This window comes from Myotis myotis, unplaced genomic scaffold (assembly GCF_014108235.1).
Source record: "Myotis myotis isolate mMyoMyo1 unplaced genomic scaffold, mMyoMyo1.p scaffold_m19_p_14, whole genome shotgun sequence".
Lineage (NCBI taxonomy): Eukaryota > Metazoa > Chordata > Mammalia > Chiroptera > Vespertilionidae > Myotis > Myotis myotis.
Genome location: NW_023416318.1, coordinates 43,146,812 through 43,170,687, shown reverse-complemented (window position 1 = coordinate 43,170,687; position 23,876 = coordinate 43,146,812). Strand labels below are relative to the sequence as shown.

At 38.4% G+C, this 23,876-nt stretch overlaps 1 protein-coding gene across 2 annotated transcripts in view; it reads left to right on the top strand.

The window, feature by feature from the left end:
* BABAM2 (BRISC and BRCA1 A complex member 2) overlaps positions 1-23,876 on the top strand; it is a 357,703-nt gene that overhangs the window by 94,598 nt on the left and 239,229 nt on the right. For both annotated transcript variants that reach the window (XM_036335009.1, XM_036335008.1), the window contains exon 5: positions 16,401-16,595. In XM_036335009.1, coding sequence (XP_036190902.1) covers positions 16,401-16,595 — 195 coding nt within the window. The remainder of the gene's footprint in view (positions 1-16,400; positions 16,596-23,876) is intronic.

Below are 23,876 nucleotides of genomic sequence, written 5' to 3'. Positions count from 1 at the left end.
TTGACAAATACTTCGAAGGCAGTTGCTCTGGCTACTTTGTGGGGGCCCAATTTACAGTCTCTCTGGAGAGAGAATGTGCTAAAACCGTAAAAGATTTACTGGTCAAAGTACTCATTTCAGGTTTGGCATGGGGCTAGCATTCATGACACCACAGCACAATTTGTATGTGCTGACTGTGTTCCAGTCAGGTGCAAGAGAGTTAAAAATATCTTCTGTTTACAGGCCATGAGCCAGTGAAGCCTCCTCTCTCAGCTCAGTGCTATGAAGGTGGTGCTGCTTATTGTATAGCCCCAAGACACATGCCAGTAATCAAAGTGTCCTTTCTGGTTTGGAACAGTTGCTTGCTTTTTTCCTTTCCATTCTTTAGCAGAACTCCCACTGAATCAAATAGCACTTACTGGTGTTTAAAAAGCTCTGGGATGGGGAACATCTTGCATACCTATTTCAGATCCATTTAACTTAAGTTCATTGAGTGAGTTTTAATACACAAGGGTATAGTCTTCCATCTTTCCTTCTTTTTCCTTAAGAGAAATGATTGTAACCATTGTTGGATTAGTGGGAATAGGTTAATCCTCTATTTAGATTTCTCTGCATATAATGTAAGAAGCTACTTAACTTTTTTATCTGGCAGAAAACATAAGGTTCCAAACCAAATCTAGAGTTCATGCACCTCTCCCACTATATTTCTCTTAGAGGAGGTAAAATGGTGGTATAGTATCAGCCCTCTTTTATTGTTTCTCCTCCCTCCCTCCCCTCCCTCGGTCCCTCCCTCCCTCCCTCCCTCCGCTTCCTCCTACTTTCCCCCCTTCCCTTTCCTTTTTTTTTTTTTTAAAGTGATAGAAAACCTGATTGAAACTGGCTCAAACAATAAGGGGAATTCTTTGGCTTACAGAATTTAAAAGGGGTTCAGATAAGGGTTGGTCCAGTGGCTGAAATAATGTCATTAGGGACCTAGTTTCTATTTCTTCTTTGCTCAGCCTCCCACTGTGTTGACTTTGCTCTTAGTCTCCCTATTCGCCCAGCAGCTCAAGCCCCTTCCCTTGTGAATGTGGAATTGTTACTCCCATTCAGACTTTTATATTCTCCTATGTTGAGAAGAAAGAGCACTTTTATTTCTCAGAAGTCCCACTGATGTTTTCATTTATCTCATTGGGTTTGATTAGGAATGTGTTGAATCAGTCATCCATGATAGGTGCATAATGTTGATGGTTTCCAGTGGTCGGCAAACTGCGGCTCGCGAGCCACATGTGGCTCTTGGGCCCCTTGAGTGTGACTCTTCCACAAAATACCACGTGCGGGCGTGCATGTACAGTGCGATTGAAACTTCGTGGCCCATGTGCAGAAGTCGGTATTTTGTGGAAGAGCCACACTCAAGGGGCCAAAGAGCCGCATGTGGCTTGTGAGCCGCAGTTTGCCGACCACTGCGTTTAGGCAGTCAGAACCTAAGGAGCTTGAAGGGAAGTTTTTAGCCCAAACCTATGCCTGAGACTGGGGAAAGGTGGTTTTCCCAAGGAATTCTGGGTTTGTGTTCCAGAGGAGGAAAGTGGACATCAAACCATACATGTACTAAATGTGGGTTTAGGCCAAGACCATTATATGGACCTGGGCCTGGGGGGTAGAGTTTGTTTTTTCTCATCTTTATTTTATTTTTCCCTGTCACCGCTTATTCCCCCCCATACCCTTCTCCACCTCTACTCCCTCTTTTCCCCCTGCAATCACTGTTGTCCATGCCCATGAGTTCTTTCTCTCTTTTTTTTTTGCTCAATCCCTCCACCCTCACAGCCACTGCTCGCTGCCTGCTCTCTATCTATGAGTCTGTCTCTATCTTGCTTGCTAGTTCACTTTGTTCATTAGATTCCACATATGAATGGAATTACATGGTACTTGTCTTTCTCTGATTGGCTTATTTCACTTAGCATAATGTTCTCTAGGTCCATCCATGCTGTCACAAAGGGTAAATTTTTCTTCTTTTATTACGGCCGAGTAGTAGTCAATTCTGTAAATGTACCATAGTTGTTTTTATCCACATATCTACTGATGGACGCTTGGGCTGCTTCCAAATCTTGGCTATTGTAAATAACACTGCAATGAATGTAGAGGTGCATATATTCTTTGGAACTAATGTTTTGGGTTTCTTTGGATAAATTCCCAGAAGTGGAATCGCTGGGTCATAAGGTAGTTCCATTTTTAATTTTTGAGGTATCTCCATTCTGCTTTCCACAGTAGCTGCACCAATCAGCATTCCCACTAACAGTGCATGAAGGTTCCCTTTTCTCTATATCCTCGCCAACACTTATTGTTTGTTGGTTTATTGCTGATTGCCAATCTGATAGCTGTGAGGTGAAATCTCATTGTGGTTTTAATTAGAATTTCTCTGATGATTAGTAACATTGAGCATCTTTTCATATGTCTGTTGGCCATCTGTATGTCCTTTTTGGAGAAGTGTCTATTCAGGTCCTTTGCCCATTTTTAAATTGGATTGTTTATTTATTTATTTTTGGTGTTGAGTTTTATAAGTTCTTTATAAAATTTGGATACTAACCCCTTATCAGATGTATCGGCAAATATGTTCTCCCATTCAGTGGGTTGTCTCTTCATTTTGTTGATGGTTTCCTATGCTGTACAAAAACTTTTTAGCTTGATATAGTCAATTTGTTCATTTTTTCTTTTGTTTCCTTTGCCCAAGGAGTGGGAGGTAGAGTTTTTATGGGGAGCGATAGGGACACTGAAAGCTCTTACTATTCCAGAATTTTGTGTCTGTCCTTTCCTTTAGTCAGCGGTTCTCAACCTGTGGGTCACGACCCCTTTGGCGGTCGAGCGACCCTTTCACAGGGGTCGCCTAAGACCATCCTACATATCAGATATTTACATTACGATTCATAACAGTAGCAACATTACAGTTAGGAAGTAGCAACGAAAATAATTTTATGGTTGGGTCACAACATGAGGAACTGTATTTAAAGGGCCAGAAGGTTGAGAACCCCTGCTTTAGTTGATGGCCCACTTTGTGTGGCTTTTCTTTCTTGCTCTTGTAGCTGCATGTGGCTGGTATAACAGGAAGAGCTTGGGGTAGCTTCCTTTTCAGTTGGAGTTTCTTCTAATTATTTATACACAAATTGTGTTACTAAAACATTGGTGGCTTTAAGATCACTGGCCAGGAAGGCCCAAGACTGGCATATTGACTAAAAAGAAGGTCTAGCAAAGTTAAGGTAAGGAGAAGCAGTTGTGCAGGTGGCCCAGGGGCCAAGTCTAGCTAGGGAAATCATTTAGGGCAGGGATCAGAAACCAGGTGTCAGAGTAGTTTTAAATAGGTGTTTCTCTATTTAAAACTAACAACTTGGTTGGAGCTCTTGTTCTCTGTCTTGTTTCTATGGGTCTCTTTTTGATTTTGGTAGTCGAGAAGAAATGAGCATCTACCCTGAGATGTGGGCCTGACTGAGGCAGGAAGAAAGTTGTTCGTTTGATATAGGAGAATGGATAGGACTCTTTTGATGTGACACACCTGTAGCTGAAAAACACTCTGCTGGTAGCAGAGATCACTAAATGAGAACTATCTTTCATCCTATTTAAATAATTTGCTCAAAGCTTAAAAGTCTATAGGCAGAAATTGGGACTCTTAACCTTCTAAGTTTTAAAGACATTTTTTATGACAAGTCAGGCCTGAACAAAGTGTTTGCTTTAACTGAACGATTGCAGTCAATATCTTGTAAAGAAACACAGAAGCACACATTAGCTTAAAATAAGCTCACACTTGTTTCTTGTAGTACAGCCAGAAAAGCCAGTAACAAGCTGTCTCCTTCAAAATCACGTCCCTGGGTAATATTCGAGCAACCTGGACAATTTAAATACATCCACAGGAAAAACAATTTGAATTAAATTAGAAATCATATTTGCTAATTTCTTTTTAAAAACATCTTTATTGATTTCAGAGAGGAAGGAGAGGGAGAGAAAGATAGAAGCATCAATGATAAAAGAGAATTATTTATTGGCTGCCTCCTGCACACCCCACACTGGGGATCCAGCCTGAATCCGGGCATGGGCCCTGACTGGGAATCGAACCCTGACCTCCTGGTTCATAGGTCAACGCTCAATCACCGAGCCATGCCAGCGGGCTACTAATTTCTTTTCTGCCATTGCAACGTTGCTTTTTATTCTCAGAGGTTGAGTAGCATTGATTGAGAAGGTGTGTGGCATCAATGATTCAGATAAATAGCAGCAACTGTTTTTGGAGCCACATCTAATCTGGAACCACAAAAGGATTTTTTTGGGGGGGTAATTGTTGGGATCTTGGTAAATTCAATGCATGGTCAGCTTAAAGGAATTTAAGTTTCAGTTTCAATTTTTAAAAAAACACTTTGTTGTATAGGCAGAATTAACCTTTTAATGTATAGGGCTTTTATTTTGTTGTTGCTATTCTCACCTGAGGATATTTTTCCATTGATTTTTAGAGAGAGTGGAAGGGAGAGAGAAGAGAGAGAAGGAGAAAGAAACATCGATGTGAGAAAGACACATCAATTGGTTGCCTCTTGCAGGACCAGATCAGGACCAGATCTCAGGGTAGATTCCCATTTCTTTTTGAACCTGCAACCCAGGTACATGCCCTTGATTGGAAATCAAACCCTTCGGTGCACGGGCCAGTACTTGATCTACTGAGCAACATTGGCCAGGGCTGTATAGTGGTTTTAAATAAAATTTTAGTCTACTCTGGCATTTTATCCAAAATAGTAATATTTATTTTTTTCTGAGAAATAATAGGTATAAAATATAAGCATTTTAACCTCAAATAGATTTGATTTTTTAAAAAATAGATAGTATCTTAAAGTTGTGTGGATAAAGATCACATTATACAAGAGAAATAGAGTGGATTTAGTTATTCAAATTAGCATTCTCTAATTTAGCATTCTCCAAAGAGTTGAATAATACTATTGAATAATAACTAAATCCACCTTTTTCTTCTATATTCATGCTTATATTAAGTGATTTTAGTGTTCCCAGTCTTAGTTATTTTATACACGTTGTGGAAAAATATCATTTCTATTCTCCAAGAGGTTAGTTATACTGTTAAGAGAAGAAAGACTAGAAATGTTCTGTGGAGCGCATTTCCTTTCTTCTCAGACTTGGTCCACTTGAGAGGTTTCCAAGATAGAGAGGTATCTGCTGTCTTTCTTCCCCCTTAATAAGCAAGGAAGGCTGGACCAAGAGGTGTGGTTTGAGGTTCCTTCCTTCCCTTGCTTCCTCCCACCTTGTTTCCTCCCATCTACTTACCCCTAATTCCAAAGAAAGAAGTGGAAGTGAGCATGCTGTGTGATCCTTGAGACCTATTTAAAGTGGCAGTTCAACATGACATGGAGCTAGCTGTGTGCTTTTCACTTTAAGAGGAACTGAAAGGTAATCTTACAGCCACTTCTGAAGATGGGATAATACAATTTTTTGATTTTTTAAAATGGAGCCAAAGGCATAATTTGGAGATATTTTTGTATATTTTAGATTAAGAACAGACTGACATACCTCAATGTGGGGTTGGGGGGATAAGAAGAGATAAACCAAAGAACTTAAATATTTATATGCATAGCCCATGGACATGGGTAATAGGGTAGTGAAGACCTGGGGGCTAAGAAGCGGGGGGCGGAGAGAGGGGGGAAGTTGGAGATACCTGTAATATCAATAATACAAATATATTTTTTTGAAAGTATACCTCCTGTGGAAGAAATTAAATAAGTTAAGTGTACCAATTCCAATGATTCTGACACCAATTCCAATGATTCTGAAACCCTAGCACAAAACTGGGACGATAGAGAAATTCTGGGGTGATGCCCCAGTAGGTCATCTTTTGGTAGGTATTTGAAGATTCCCCAGAACTCCTCTGTTAATTGGAAGTTTTGTTTACCTAGCAACTGTGGGTGAGGTTGCCTACTGAATGGCATTTCAAAAAATTCAGATTTAAGGTTCCCTATTTTGCTTTATATATGTTATGAGTCTGTCACTTCTATCATAAAATCACATGGAAAAGTGATTTTTTCAGCTACTGAGGTGTGTGTGTGTGTGTGTGTGTATTTTAATTGATTTCAGAGAGAGGAAGGGAGAGGGAGAGAGAGATAGAAAAACATCAATGATGAGAGAGAATCATGGATTGGCTGCCGCTTGCACACCGTGGGATCAAGCTTGAAACCTGGACATGTGCCCTGATCAGGAATTGTTCTGTGACCTCCTGGTTCATAGGTCAATGCTCAACCACTGAGCCACACCGGCCAGACGGTATTTGCATATTTTTCCCAAGACATTACCTTTATTCTTCTCAAGGATATGTACTTCTCATCTCTGTATTGATATAGAATCAGGATCATATTGCCATTAGTAACCAGTATCCTGGCAAGGCAATAATAAAGTCCTTTTAGAAAGATCCTAGGTTGCAACAATTCTTTACAAAATCCAGGGAAGTTGGCTGGTTGACAGGCAGCTCAGAACCTTGGAGAGCTCTAGAGAAAGCTGTGGCAGAACCACAGTCAGAAGCTTCCATGGCTGCCCCACACACACTAGGTTTTTTGAGGAGATGCCAGTTCCACTTTACTTATTGACAAGATATGTATGATTTAAGGAGATAAATCCCTTTACTCAAAAACATGTACTGTGCATTTGTAGACTAATTTGGTGACTTGGGGCAAATGTCTTAAAAACTAGAAAAAATTTCAGCACATCTTAAAGGCCCTCCAGGCTATTTTATGATTCTGGATTTTTCTTAGCATAGCTTCTGATATCAAGGTGAAGATGGTCACAAATTGGAAGGACAGAAGGAGCATAAGATTTCACTGAAGTATTCACTTTGTATTAGACATATATTTGTTCAAAAAAAATTTTTTTTCAAATGACATCTTAGATAAAACTTCAACAAAACCAAGATCCAGGCCAGACCAAACCAAACCAAAACAAAGAGTGGCAGAGGTGTTGTAGTTAAAGCAGGTTTAAGAGGTCTGGAGTGACTTCTACTCAGATTACTCCAGGCACCAGCAGTAGCCACTGAGCACAGGTCACAAAATACCACATTTCATCAGAGTACATTCAGTTTACTTGTCAGACACAGTTCCTAAGTAGGTATACCTTTACTAGCTCATATTAATCCCAGAAATGACCTTGAATGGTTGTCTCCTAAGTTATTCTTTTGGCTGTCAGAATTAGCTTTGAATTAGCTTTTGAGTTTCCCAGAATCCACTGAGTGTTCAAACATTGAAATTAACAAATTCAAACATCATTGCAACAGTAGGCTCTGCTTATAAAGATGAAGAAAATTATTAGAATATTTTAAATAAAGCCCCCGAGGTCCTAGCTGGTTTGGCGTAATGGACAGAATATCGGCCCAAGGACTGAAGGGTCCTGGGTTCGATTCTGATCAAGGGCGCATACCTAGGTTGCAGGCTTGATCCCCGGCCCTGATTGGGGCATGTATGGGAAGCAACCAATAGATGTGTTTCTCTCACATTAATGTTTCTCTCTTTCTGTCTCTCCCTCTCCCTTCCATTCTCTCTAAAAATTAATGGAAAAGTATCCTTGGGTGAGGATTAACAACAACAACAACAAAAAAGCCACTGAGGATTACAAAAGGACCCTATTTAATTTTTTGCCCTACCAAAATTTACTTCTAAGAGTACCCTACAAATTGTTGTGAAGCAGAATACAACTATAATGTTCTCTCCCCTTCCATGTACCCCATTTTAAAAAATAGTTGAATCTTCTCAAAAATAAAATCCCCAAACATTAACTATAAGTTAACTATAACTATAAAGGATATGCTATTTATACTTATCTTTATGCTATAGGGAGTGCTGTGTTTTATATATATCTTCAATTTATATATATATATGTATATATATATATATACATATATATATATATATATACATATATATATATATATACATATATATTTCCATATATATTTATATGGAGGTGGGAGTAGATTTGCTCTGTGTAGTCCCAAAGTTAGTTTCTCCTAATCTAACTTTCCTCTCATCTACCTCCAAATTCATGTGATATTAACTGTATTTTAAAAAGGTAAGAAGGTGCTATATTTTAAGGAAATATGAAAAATGTTTAAGATAATTTCACTTAAATTATTTTAGATGATATATTAGAGGAGTTATACATATACAACTCTGCCCTAGAGTGTAAATTTCTATTAATACTTGGTCCTCTTACAAATATGACAAATAGCAAATTGACTTTTGTTATCTTTTGTATTCTTCAGATGAAGTGACATTTAAAAAATTCATGCTATAAAAAAAAAATCCATGTTGTCTAGTTACAGTTCTGCTAGAAGTGTAAAATGCCAGTGGTCTTTTCCTAAGATTTCCATTCAGAGGACTGTAACACAAAAGAGTTTTGGTTGAGAAAAACATAGTAAGTTCCTACAACTGTGACCATTACATTCTAGCATATTGCATTAGCTTTCTGGAAATGTTCTGTGAAGCTTGGAATTTAAGAAACAGTGAGTTCAAGGTTACTTGAAGCATATTTACTTAGGATTAAATGATGCAAGATTTGTTCTCCAGAAGGCTGTGGAATTGGCTAACATTTTGTTGATCTGAAGACACAATTGAAGTCTGACTTCATAAAATATGTAAATGGCAAGTGGAATTTCTTAAACTTGGAGATTGAGAAATAATTTGAAATGAAGTATCTGAAGTATGCTATTCTATTTTTAAAAATTTATATTTTCCATTATGAAAGTATGTGCCTATATATGTGCACATATACACTTATGCATATGTATGTATAAACATATACTTGGAAATTTTGGAAAAAAGAGAAAATATAGAAGGGAAAAACCTCTTTTAAATAACTCTCAATCATAGACATCAGTTGTTAACATTTCTTCTAGTAATTTTTCTATGCATAGATGATTTATGTTGTGGAGGGTTGGGAAGGGATGGGGATAATCAAAGTTAAGATCATACAGTTGCTTTTTTATCTGCCTTCATTTAATATTTTAACAAAAGTACTTTCTACACTATTACACAGTATTTGTAAACATATTGGCTCCATATTATTTTTTTAAGTGACTTAATAGTTTTTCCAACTATTTCTTATCAGGTATTTAGGTTATTTGGATTTCATTATAAATGACTGTTTGTATATATTTTGTCTGTGAGCCCCCCTTATTTTTGTTGTTTTCTTAGAGTTCTAGAAATAGGATTTCTAGGGGATATTGAGAATGATTTTTGAAAAAAGGATCCTTAAAAAAAACACACCTATATATATAAAAGCCTAAGCTACCGTTATGAAGGAATGACCAGAACAACTGGTTGCTATGACGTGCACTGACGACCAGGGGGCAGGCACTCAATGCAGGAGCTGCCCTCAGTCCGCAGGCCCCAATCGCCAATGGGACCTGCCAGCCAACCTCTCGGTCTTTCCCCCAAGCCGACAGGCCCCCATTGCCTGATTGGGGCTGGGCCCCCGGGCTGGGATGTGAAACTGGGGGTGGGTGGCAGAAGATGCGGCCCTTTTCCCAGGGAGGCCAAGGGCTGGCTCCCTCTTTGGGGTGGCAGCCAACCTCAGGGTCCCTTCCCCCCCCCCCCCCCCCTCCCGTCCGGCAGGCCCCAGTTGGCCCGCCCACAACCTGCTGTTGTGGCGGTTAGCTCTTCCCCCCCAGCCAGCAGGCCCTGATCACCTAAGATATGATTGACATTATATTAGTTTAGGATGTACACATTTTTTTAAAAAAATTGTATTGAATTTATTTGGTTTCATATGTACATTTCTATAATACATCATCTGTGCATGTATCCAAAGTCAAGTTTCCTTCCCTTCCACCCTCTCCTACCTCCCCCACCCCTTTCCCTCTTGTCATCCCCATAAGGATGTACACTTTTGATTTAATACATGTATATATTGGGAAATTATTACCATATAATTTTTAGTAATATTTCTAATTTATTTCTGTACTTTATCCTTTAATTAATTAAAAACTCTTATATAAACTTTAATTAAAAAATTTTTTTTTATTGATTTCAGAGAGGAAGGGAGAGGGATCAGTGATGAGAGAGAATCATTGATCAGCTGCCTCCACACTGGGGATCAAGCCTGCAACCCAGGCATGTGCACTGACTGGGAATGGAACTGTGACCTCCTGGTTCATAGGTTGATGCTCAACCACTGAGCAACACTAGTCGGGCTATAAGCTTTAATTTTTTAGAAGAACTTATTTATCCTGTAGAAGATTTCCCCTCCAGTATTAGGCAGTGATAGTTCTAGGACTCATTTGTTAAGTTGCTTATTTTCCTTCTTCATCACCCCATAGATATGAACCTAGCACATGTTTCCCAGCATTTTCATTTATTGGTGTCCTTGAACATGAATTTGCTTCAGCATGGCTGAGAAGCCATGTTTTGAATAAGTGAGATTTGAATTGGGGTGAGCTAGGCGTCTGAGAACATTATCCCTCTCTATGTTGCTGACAATAAGGAAGCTCAAAAAGGAGTTGAGAATTGGTTGGGCTTTTTAAAGTTCGTGGGGTTATTAATTAGGGGATATAAAATGTGTGGTGGAGTGTATTTAAGAGAGAGAAATGTGGGAAGGTTAGGGGTCGCATGAAGAGGAGCATCCCTCAAGTCAGGCATCCTGGACAGGAAAGCCAAAGTGGGAGTCAGAATGATCACGAGACGTGAGATAGGTTGTAACTGTACAGAGGCTGGTGCCAATTCTTTGGTTACAAAACGATACTTCAGTAAACTGAATGCGGAGAGGGTTGGCAGGTCTACATTCTACATTGTCAGTTGTCATGTAGACAACCCTCAGCAGTTATTCTACCTCTGGTTAAGCAGTCTTTAAAAAGAATTGGCATAATACCTTTCCTGAACTGCTTCATAGGTGTTTAGTGAGACTGGATAAGGTTTCATAAGAATAGTTAATTCTTTTGTTTTTGTCTATTTTACCACTTTCTTTTTTTTTTGTTAATCCTTACCTGTGGATATTTTTCCATATATACATATATATATATATTAATATATTGATATATTGATATATCGATATATATATATATATGTGTGTGTGTATATATATATAATTTTTTTTTTTTAAAGAGAGTGGAAGGGAGAGGGAGAGACAGAGAGAGAGAAATATTGATGTGAAAGAGTCACATCGATTGGTTTCCTTCTGCGCGTGCCCTGACCAGGGCCGGGGTTTGAGCTTGCAACCAAGATACGTGCCCTTGACCGGAATCAAACCTGGAACCCTTCAGTCTGTAGGCCAATGCTATATCCACTGAGCCAAACTGGCCAGGACTATCACTTTCTCTTAATGTATTTTTCATTACTCATTATTGAAATCTCTTTTCTATTCTCTTTGTTAATATATTATGAACCCTATGCATACTTCACGGCCATTCTCATTTCAAATTTCTTCTTTCATGCAGTACCAAAAAGTACAGTAAGAGCTTTGTGAATAGAGAAATACTTATTTTTCTGTTTTTCACACTTAATTTATGCTCCTGCTCCCTTTTTCTGAAGAAACTTTGGGCATTTTTCTCTCTCTCCTACTCAAGATAGTGAAAGCTCTAATATACTGCATTGCTAGACCTGTTTTTAAAATGTGTTCTAGGCTTAGGAAGTGACCAAAATCTAGTATATCTTTTGTGGTCTCTTCTTCTAGGCAAAGTGGTTCAAACCACAAATGACCTAATAAGTAAAAGTAGTCATGTAGCAGCAATAGTAGAGGACATTTGATCTTACTGAGCAGATCTGTATCTCCCTTGATGGGGATGTTTTTCAGCTAAGTCAGTTCTTAGGGAAGTGTGCATTTAATGGCCAAAGAGGTCAGATGCATTTTCATGTATTGGGAGATTGTATTTTAATGGAAAGGGACTGGCTGGCCTGTCTTTACTATGCATTTAACAATTAGGTTGAATCAATTGAAATGAATTCAAATTGGTAAGAGATGTTTGCCAGCTTATATGCTTTCACATATATATATTTTGGTATGTGTGTATAGATTATAGCCTTTAATTTGCAAAGAGCTAAAGAGAAATGATTGAATTACAAAGGCTTTTTTTTTTTTTTTTTTTTTAATGAAGCAACTAAAGCTTTTTGTTTCTCTACTGGAACAAGGACTTAAAAGGAATACTTAATCAAGAAATGGAATGCTGTGTATTCTATTTATTAATGTTTGATTGATCGCTGAAGAAAATGCATCCCAAACTACATAATGATCATTTTGTTTTATACTATGTTGTTCTTATCCTATTTATATTTTGAGGAGCTCAAAAGTGAGGACAGGACTTTGTACTCTATCAAATTACTTCATAGCAAGAGGCCTCTTTCAATCACTGTATGATGCTGAAGCTCTAAGTTTTTCTCTGTTCATCAAGTCTTAATTTAAACATCCCTTTAAACCTATCCTTCCTATAAATAAAAGAACATTTCATGATTTTCTCATTGCCATTTAGTCCCTATAAATCCATACACTCTGTAGAGCAGAGTAATTATTACCCCTTTAAAGGATGCATTTCTTTAACTTTTGTCTTCTTTTGATAGAAGACTTTTCTGGTGAGATTGGTCAATGATATTAATGAATGTGATTTTTTGATATTGTGTAAATGAAACATGTCAACATTTGGAAGATCTGCATAACTCAGTGAATCAGTATTATCTAAATAACAATGCATGATGGTACAGAATCATACAAGAGTAAAATCCATTTAAAGTCTACATGAAATAAGTCAGACAGAGAAAGACAAATATAACATAATTTCACTTATATATGGAATCTATCTAAAATACAAAATAAACTCAGAAACACAGAGAACAAACTGATGGTTGCAAATGGGGGATGGGTGGAAAAAAATGAAAAGATTAAGAAGTACAAATTGCTAGCTATAAAAACAGTCATGGGAATGTAAAATAAAGCATAGGGAATATATATTCAATAATCTATACTAATAAAAGGGTAATATGCTAATTAGACCCGGTCAACTGGCCATCTTCCGGATGTCTGACTTCTTTCCGGACAAAACCATGGTGGTGGGGGCTGAGGCAGAGGGGGCAGTTGGGGGTGAGATCAGACCAGCAGGGCAGGGCCTTTGGGGGCAAGATCAGGCTGGCAGGGGAGGGCAGTTGGGGGCGAGAGCAGGCTGGCTGAGGAGGGCAGTTAGGGGCAATCAGGCAGGCAGGCAGGCAGGTAGAGAGGTTAGGGGCGATCAGGCAGACAGGCAGGTGAGCGGTTAGGAGCCAGTGGTCCCAGATTGCGAGAGGGATGTCCGATTGGAGAGGGTGAAGGCTGGGCTGAGGGAACCCCCTCCTCTGTGCACAAATTTCATGCACCAGGCCACTAGTATAGTAATAATTATGTATGGTGTCAGATAGGTACTAGACTTGTCGGGTTGATTGCTTTGGAAGTTATGTAAATGTCTGATCACTATGGTGTACAACGGAAACTAATACAATATTGTATGTCAACTGTAATTGATAAATTTTAAAAGTGCAGGATAGACAAATGGAATTTAATGTAAGAACATGAAATGTTTATTAATATACCTTCAGATTTCACATTGCAGCTAACCTTTAAGAAACTACCACTGTTGAGTTTTGGTGCAGTATCAAAGAAGAATATCCGGAATTATTTGAAAGGCTATTAAAAGTACTCCTCTCTTTCAATGTACTGTTAGGTGAGGCTGGATTTTCTTTATATACTTCGGCCAAAACAACATATTGCAACATTGAATTTTGTAAAAGCATATAGGGAAGTCCAGCTTTTTAAAAAGCCAGACATAGAGATTTGCAAGAATATAAAACAATGTCATGTTTCTCACTATTTTTTCAGGAAATATAGTTATCTCATTAAAATGTTTTTATATTAACATGTAGGATTGTAATTTAGAAATGAATTAATAATTGTTTTTAATTTCTCAGTTTTCATTTTATTATAGTAAATTTAATTATATAATTCACATATACAGAAGCCAGGACCTTAATACTTTTTAATACTGTCAAAGGTACCTGAGACAAAACTGTGTAAGAACATCTGGTGTAGTGCTTAAAGAGGAACATGGAGTCAAATTGCTTGTCAGAAACCCAGCATTATTGTTTGATCTCTTTGTGACCTTGGATAAGATATTGAACTACTTTTTGCCTCACTTTCTTCATCTATAAAATGATATAATAATATATGGAGGTGTTCTTCCATGCTGCTAGCAAGGAAAATGTCAGTTCGTTTTCTCTAATCCCCCAGCCCCAGCTTTGAAATTCATGCCTTCAGACTATAGGACCCACCAATCCTTCCTTGTTATTGTTATCTATAGACCTTCATTGAAGATTTTAGCACATGGCTTGTTGTTACTCTGCATTATTACCCTTGCCATGGTTTCAGGTGATTTAATGTTCATATAAATAACCCTTTCAACACCCTGGCCTCTCAGTCAGTCCCTGACTTCCTTTCCTTCAGTGATCTTGTCCTCCTTTCTACCTTAGCCAGGCACACTCTTAGCCAGACCTTGTTAATACCAGTTACAGATCACCTCCATCATCTCAGTTTCAAACGTCCTATTTTCTGACCACACCTCCTGTCTTTCCAATTCATTCTTTTTAGTATCTCAACTCCAACAATTTTTTTCAGCTCACCAGGACTATAGGTCCTACCACTTTTTCACTAACTCTCACTTCCATTATGAACTTACTTGGCTTTTTCCTGACTTAAAGTGCATGGTTCATAATTACAATAATTGTTTTGCAAACTTTCTAAGATCTCTTGTCCCTCTTTCTGTCTATTGTACTTGTCTGGCAAAACCTCAGCCTTTGTTAAATTTAAATTCCTCCCATTCCACATTGCACCCAGACAGTGGAATTTATACTAATTGGTCTCACTTAATAATCATACCTCCAACCTCAGTGGAGCTTTTAGCACTATGTGGAATTCCTCTTAATTTCCTCAGTCCATTTATTTTTCTGAATGACTCTTCTAAATGACTATTTCACACTTCTTCTCAAACTTCTAATATTCGCTCCTCCTTTCTCACTCTCAGCTGATGACCTTCCTTCCTGCTGCAGGAGATAATATCAGCTCTCTGGAGAGAACCGCCACCAGCTCCTCTCACCACATGGAAGGGCCTGCCTGCATTCCCACTTATCTAGTTTGACTTTTCTCCTTTCCCTTTGGATGGATTCTCTGCTTATTGCCAAGGCCAACACTCTATGAGATCCCAGGGTTAGCTGCCTATTTACTATGTTCTTTCCTGGAATTCTGCTTCCCCACCTTGCATCATCACGTTTACCCCCTCTCCACACCAACATTCCATTAGGCTACAAATATCTGAGCAAAACTTTCCCTTAAACCCCACACCCCCTCTAGTTACCAGATTGCATTGTCGGTGTAGCTGTTCGCTGTTGCATTCTGCCCATTCTCTCTTAAACCCTCGGAAATCAAGCTCTACTTCATCAAGTAGCACTTGTTGAGGACAGGATTGACCTGAGTGTCGCTAGAACCAGCAGTCAGTTCTCAGGTCTCATCTTACTTATCAACATCATTTGACCCAGTCTGATCGCTTCTTTCTCCTTGACATACTTCCTTCATTAGGCTTCTGGGATGCATGCTCTATTTTTCTGAGTAGCATTTATCACCATCTGACATATTTCCTTGTTTGTTTATTGTTTATTTTGGCCACTAAAATGTAAGCTCCTTGAGAGCAAGGGTTTGGCTTGTTCTCATCTCTGCCAAGAGCAGTGGCGCATACATAATAGGCACTTGGTAAATAGTTGTTGAATGAATGAAAGTGAGCTTAAAAATAGTATATACTTTTCAGTTCTTCTCTCATTTCTAGCCCCTTTCCTGGTCAAAAGCTCTCAAAGCCATTTTCTTCCTCTTTTTTCTCTGAATCTTGCATTTGCAAATTGTATTTTCCCTCATCTCTGCTCCATTCCTTTTCAGGCTGAGCCATCAGCATTATGCTTATATTTCTGTGGGGCTCTAGTGTTTACCAGAACATTTATTTATATCTGGTATCACAGATGGTCTGTGGATCTGAGTTGATACCATTAGCATATAATGCTGAATTTAGGTGCAGATTAAAAAAATAAAATTATAAATGAGTAAGAAACAAATTAAGTCTTCCAGAGCTAAAATTATAGTCTTCTAGGATATTTAGGTTTATTGTTTATTACTACCCTGCTTTACACTTTACTGTTTCTGGCTACTCATGATGGAATTTCTCTTGATTTTCTGTGAGGGTTTTTAGAAGGCAGGAGAAATCGCCAAGCTGAAAAGAATTTTCTAACTTCAGCTCTGAGTTTATCACTAAGAGGAGGAGTATGCTCCTCTTAGAATTTCATCATTCTTTCCCTCTATATCGATGTGCTACTGTATGCTGGATTTGTATGAGAATTCATTTTTAACTGGCCTTTTATTTATGGCTTCTACAGAACCTTGCCTCCTGGAATCCCTCAAATCCCGAATGTCTCTTACTTGTGGTGAAGGAACTTGTGCAACAATATCACCAATTTCAATGCAGCCGTCTCCGTGAGAGCTCCCGCCTCATGTTCGAATACCAGACATTGCTGGAAGAGCCCCAATATGGAGAGAACATGGAAATTTATGCTGGGAAAAAAAATAACTGGGTAAGGTTTTTGGAAATGGGGAAAAAATGCACTTTATCTGTAATAAAATAAAATAATCAATTCAGATATCTATATATATAAAAGCCAAGAGACTGGAATGACCAGAACAACCGGTCACTATGACACACACTAAGGCTGGCCAACCGGCCCAAAGGGGGTGGGGCCAGCCAGCCAACCTCCCACGGCTCCTACCCCCGGCCAGCCCTGCCCCTCATCAGCCCCTCACACCCTGATTGGGGTGGGACTGGCTGATTAACCTCTGCAGCCCCTCCTATCGGCCAACCCTGCCCCCGATTGGCCACCGCCACCCCAATGGGGGTGGGGCCAGCCAGCCAACCTCCTACGGCCCCTCCCCCGTCTGTCCCCAATTGGCCCTGATTGGGGTGCGCCGGCTGGATCCCACCCGTATACGAATTCGTGCACCGGGCCTCTAGTCTAGTTATAATAAGCCCTAGCCATTTTCTTAGATAGACATGGTTCAGGTTGCCTACATATGTTCTCATAATTTAGAGTTTAAAGGGACCTTGATGTTTATCTAGTTCATTGTGTTTCTCAGAGTTATCACCTGGGAAATTTGTAAAATTTGGAGTCTCACATCCCCAGCCCCAAGTATTCTGAAACCAGGTTTTGATGCAGGTGGTTCATAGGCCACATTTTGAGACACTGGCAAGTTTCCCTTTTTTTATTTTTTAACATCTTTATTGTTGAAAGTATTACATATATTCCCTTTCCCCCCCTCCATTTATCTCTTCCAGGCCACGCCCCCACTGGCCTTCACAACCCTATTGTCTGTGTCCAGACCTCTTTTAGTATCCCAGTCAGATATGTGAGGTTAACTCTGGAGGTAGCTAGTTTATATGGAGCCTTTTATAATTTCTTTTTATAGTTTCTTTAAGTTACATGATTCTTTCTTTAAAAAAATATTTTTATTGATTTCAGAGAGAGGAAGGGAGAGGGAGAGATAGAAACATCAGTGATGAGAGAGAATCATCGATTGGTTGCCTCCTGTACGCCCCCTACTGGGGAATCAAGCTCACAACCCAGGCATATGCCCTGACCAGGAATTGAACCATGACTCCTGGTTCATGGATGAACACTTAACCACTGAACCACACTGGCCATGCTTGTATAATCCTTTTGAAATGCAAGTTGGATCATATCACTCCTCAGCCTAGAACTTTCATATACCTCTCTTTGACTCTCATGGTAAAAGCCAGTGGCATAAAATGCTCTACATGATTTCTATCACCACCATCCTTTATTCTTCACTAATTCCCTCACTTCATCTCCTACCTTCCTATCTAAAAATATTCAGCTCTAGCCACACCTTTGCTGTGCTGCAGACACACCAGGTGTGCTTATGCTGTTGTATGGTGTAGTTCCGCTAACTACTTGCATGCCTAATGCCCTTCCTTATAGTTTTTACTCATTTGTCATAGTCTCAGCCATGCCTGTGTTAACGCGCATGGTTTTCTTAAACAACTTTTTTGAGGTATAGTTTACATATCATAAATTCACCTGTGTTAAGTGTATAATGCAATGATTTTTAACACATTTGCTGAGTTGAGCAACCACAAACACAATCCCGTTTTTTAATGATCTCATCACCCAGTAAGGTTCCTCATGCCATTTACAGTTAATTCTATCCCTATCTCCAGACCTGGGTAACCATTAACTAGTTTCTGCTATATAGATGTTCTTTCCTGAACATTCATGTAATAGAATCATATAATATGTAGTCTTTCTAACTGGCTTCTTTCTCTTAATACATTTGCGGTTCATCCATGTTGTAGCATGTCTTATTTCTTTTTGTGGTTGACTAATACTCCATTGGATAGACATACCACATTTTGTTTATCCATCCACCAACGATGGACATTTGGGTTTCCATGTTTTAACTGTTAAGAATAATGCTGTAAACATTCACTTGCAAGTCTTTGTAACACCTCTTTTTAAAAGGATAATTCGCATCCCTCCACCTGTACCCTGCTCTACGTTTTTTGCATCTCTTTTAACATACCATATGATTAATATATTGCATTAGTTATATGTTGCTGCATTAGATAATTATTCTAGAAATTAGTGGTTTAAAACATTTATTTTTATTTTTTGCATGTTAGTATATTATTATTTATTATTTTTAAATTTATTCTTATTGTTCAAAGTATTACAGATGTCCCCTTTTTCCCACCAGTGAACCCCCCTTCCTCCCACGCCTTCACTGCACTATTGTCTGTGTTCATGGGATATGCATATATGCATATAAATTCTTTGGTTAATCTCTGCCCGCCCCTCCCCCTTCCCTCTGAGATAAAACAACCTAGATTATCATAGTTTTTATTTGTCAATAGTCTGTGTAGACTCTCTGCTTAGACTCACAAGCTGCACTCAAGGTATTGGCCAGGGCTGCAGTCATCTTAAGACTCACCTGGAGATGAATCCATTCTCAGCTCATTCATAAGGCTGTTGGTACCTTTCAGTTCACTGCTGGCTGTTGGCTAGAGGCTGCCTTCAGCTCCTTGCCTCTTCACAGGGCCTCTCCCCATGGCAGCTCATAGCATGGCAGCTGGCTACATCAGAGCGATCAATCAGTCAGGAGAGCGAGAGTGTGGGCAAGACAGAGTCATATTCTTTCTAACCTAATCTCAGAAGAGACATCTCATCATCTTTGCTGTATTTTGTTTGTTAAGTCCAGTCTACACACAGGGAGGAATGACATAAGAGTGTGACTACCCGGGACTATCGGAAGCCACCTAGAAGCAGCCTACACACTTACTTATGTCTATTGCTTGTCTATCCCTTACACTGGGATATAAATTCCATGGAGGCAGGGATCTTTGTTCTGTTCGTCCTATATGAAAAACACCCAGAATAGTGTCTGCCACATTGTTTACTCTCTGTCAACATTAGTTGAATAAGTACATTAATAAACTCTCTAGTCTAGTTAAGCACAGAATAAGTTTAACTTCCCTTCTCTGTGCTAATTCTTTTAGGTTTCACTTAGTCTTCCTTTACTTACGTTAAATATGCCTCCTCTGTCTTATTCTTCAGCTTTTTCTTAAAAGGACATAGTTTCCAGGGTCTTATACATGATTAATGCTTTGAACTAGTAGGATTAAAATTTATTCTTGTTACAAATCATCTTGTTTATTCAGTTCAAGGTTTTTTGTTTTTTTAAAAAAATATATTTTGTTTATTTTATTGTGGTACAAGATATATAAAATTAAATTTACCCTCTTAACTATTTATATCAAAACTGTAAGTTTGTACCTCTTAATTGCTTTCATCTTTTTACCCAGTCCTCCCCTGCCCAACCCTCTGGCAGCTATCAGTTCTCTGCTATGAGTCTGTTTGTTCTCTTTGTTCATTTGTTTAGTTTTTTAGATTCCACATATAAGTGAAATGATAGAGTGTTTGTCTTTCTCTGACTTATTTTACTTAGCATAAGTAAGTCCACATTCTGGATCAATCCATATTGTCACAAATGGCAAGATTTTATTCATTTTCATGGCTGAATAATATTCCTGTGTGTGTGTGTGTGTGTGTGTGTGTGTATGTGTATACATACATATAGAACTACTCCTCTATCTATTCATCTATCAATGGATACCTAGTTGGCTTCCATATCTTGGTTACAGTAAATAATGCTGCATTGAATATAGGGGTGCATATATCTTTTTGAATTCATGTTTCACTCTCTTTGGCTAAGCACCCAGTAGTGGAATTTCTAGTTCCTTTGTCTTTTGTTATAACCTTTGTTTTAAAGGTTATTTTGCCTATAAGTATTGCTATCCCAGCTTTTAAAAAATTTTTCATTTTCATGAAATATCTTTTTCCATCCATTTACTTTCAGTCAGTGTGTGTCTTTTGTTCTGAAATGAGTCTCATGTGGGTAGAATATGTAATGGTCTTTTTTGTTGTTTTTAATCCATTCAGCCATCCTATCTATGTCTTTTGAATGGAGCACTTAGTCCGTTTACATCTAAAGTATTTGTTGAGCCCGGCTGGCGTGGTTTAGTGGTTGATGTCGACTTATGAACCAGGACGTCACGGTTCAATTCCCGGTAAGGGTACATGTCCAGGTTGCAAGCTCAGTTCCCAGTGGAGGGGCATGCAGGAGGCAGACAATCAGTGATTCTCTCTCATCATTGATGTTTCTATCTCTCCTACTCCCTTCCTCTCTGAAATCAATAAAAATATTAAAAAAGTGTTTATTGATAGGCATGTACTTATTGCCATTTTTATTGTTTTCATAATAGTTTTATGAATGTTTGGTCTACTACTTTTTCGATATGTTTGCCTTTACTAGTGAGAGTTTTTCTTTCATATATTTTCTTATTTCTAGTTTGGCCTTTTTTTTCCACTTAAAGAATTTCCTTTAACATTTCTTTTTAAAATAAATATATTTTTATTGACTTAAGAAAGGAAGGGAGAGGGATAGAGAGATAGAAACATTGATGAGAGAGGAACATCATTGATTGGCTGTCTCCTGCACGCCCCCTACTGGGGATTGAGCCTGTAACTCCAGCATGTGCCCTCACCGGAATTGAACTGTGACCTCCTGGTTCATAGGTCGACGCTCAACCACTAAGCCACACTAGCTGGGCATAACATTTCTTGTGATGCTGATATAGTGGTGACAAACTTTAGCTTTTGCTTGTCTGGGAAATTCTTTTTGGCAGATTATTTTATTTTATTTTATTTTACTTTATTTTATTTTATTGCTTAAAGTATTACAAAGAGTAGTACATATGTTTCCTTTTTTCCCCATTGACCTTCCCCCGGCCTCCCCTACCCCCCAGTATCTTGCGTCCATTGGTTATTCTTATATTTGGGAAATTCTTGATCTCCTTCAGTTCTGAATGATAACCTTGCCAGATAGAGTATTCTTGATTATAGGCATTTTCCCTTTCATCATGTTGACTGTATCATTTCTATTTTACTCATAATATTTGCAGTGCCTTTATAGGTCCTGACACATTTTAGGCTCTTAACCTATAGCAATGAATGGATGAATACATCTTGAGCCTTAGGTTGAGCTCTGACTCTATTATTCTCTCAATTATTGTAGGCAAGTTTTTTGACTATTCTAAGCCTCAATTTTCTCATTTCTAAAATAGGTATAAATGAATTAGATCTACTGAACAGGGTTTGGGGAATAATTAAACAGTATTAGAACTTAGAACAATCTTAGAACACCATTTTGTAAAGTATGAGATGTTCTAATTAGCCTAACTTTGGCTTTCCTTTTTACATGCAGTAGATAATTATGCATTTGCCAGGGAACAACCTGCAGACTTAGCCTATTGGTTGTCAGAGTCCACTGGAAGAATCACCCTTACCAGGCTGTCACCCAGCTAAAATTATAGCCACTCTTGTGGCTAAGTATTAAAGCCAGGTATTTCTTAGCTTTTAGCTATCTAAGTGGTAAGAGCAGTTAATTTCAGATGAAAGCTTGACAGGGAACAGTCTCTAAGAAAGTAAAATTTCCCTTTACAGAGCAACCTGGGTGTGGAATCCAGTCAGCATAAGATGCCTACCTGTCACTTCCAAAACGGGGAGAGAACTCTGACACAGCTGCTATTACCAGAAGAAAAGCTTAGACCTAATACATTGCCCAAACTCAGTGTTGTTAGTTTGTTACTTGCCAATGTACTATAACTTGAAAGAAGGAAGGATGCACGTATTTATTGCTAATGCTGGGGAAATTGCCATTAAGGCAGTTGGCAGAATGGCTGACATTTTAACAGTCATAGGTCAGATAATTTTCTACATCTATCCAAGAGAGGATTTGACCAAGGATTGAAAAAAAAAATCAAATTATTCTGTTCACTTGGCTGCATCTAAATGTCTCATTTTCAGCTTACAGGAAAGATTGCTATGGAAGCAGTCTTTGACATTACCACAGAGTGACCATAAATTGCTTGAATAACTTGGAACTTCAAATATAAAAACACGGGAAAAGTCATTGTTGGAGATAGAACTCAGAAAGGATTTCTGACTTAGGTTTTGCTCCTCATATCATGTTTATAGCTCAACTTTTATAGTAAGATATGCTTTAAATCACTGTTTACTCAATTTTGCAGAGGAAGATTAGCTTACAGCTCACAAGGAAAATCAGTGTAAAACTGAAAACGGAATTCTTGCCTAGTTTCTGACGTTTCTAATGCTATTAGAAACAAGTGCTGTTTTATTTAGTCTCTCAACGGCAAAATAAAGAATGTATAGTAGGCTTGAAAGTTGGAGATAAAGTACTCTTTATGGTTTCTATTAGATCAAATTCTCTTCACAGCATTAAGATTCATTTATTATGAATTTAGTTGTATAAATCAGTCTTTTGCCAATAAACATACATTTATACTAGTTCTAGGATCAACATTTTGAGAAGGGATAATGTAGGGATCATCTGAGCATTTTTCAAAAAAATATATTTTTATTGATTTTTGAGAGTAAGGGAGAAGGAAGGAGAGATGGGAATATCAGTGATGAGAGAGAATCATTGATCCGCTGCCTCCGGCACATCCCGCTTTGGGGATCGAGCCTGCAACCCAGGCATGTACCCTGACTGGAAACAAACCATCACCTCCTGGTTCATAGGATGACACTCTACCACTGAGCCACGCCGGCCAGGCTCATCTGAGCATTTTTAAAAGAATGTTGGTCTGAAATAGCTGGTAGAATAAAAACATATTGTACAAACTAAAAAAGGGCAAAAGAGCTAAAGTTCTGTGCATGTACTAAAATAACTAGCAGTTCAAATGAGTCCAAGTGCTAAATATGCAATTATTTTCCTGATTACCTTATATGTACAAGAGTTCTTTTAATTTTTTAAATCCCACATTTCATTCCTTTTGTTATTTAAAAATATAAGACCCATTGAGTCTAAGAAATTCAAAGTTTTGAGATTGCCATTTTAACTTACAGATTGACATTTTAGACTAGTGGGTAGAAATGGCTACTTACAAATTGGTAGGTTGTTTGACCCTAAAATTTGAAAATGAATAAAAAATGAATGGAGTCTGACTTACTATTGTCTGTCCAACCAACCTCTTCTAATTCCTTGGTACATTTTAAAAACCGGTGTCAACCTCCACAGGATTGACTTAACAAATGTCCCACGTACATGTAGTAGCCATTTTGGTGTTCACTGATTTTATGAATGATTGTTGCACATCCCACAGGGGCTTGAAAATAGCTCACCTACGGAGAAGGGAGTTTCTGGGTGACCTCAGATCAGTATCAGTGCTTGTCCACTCCAGTAACACTGACCCCAACTCCCCT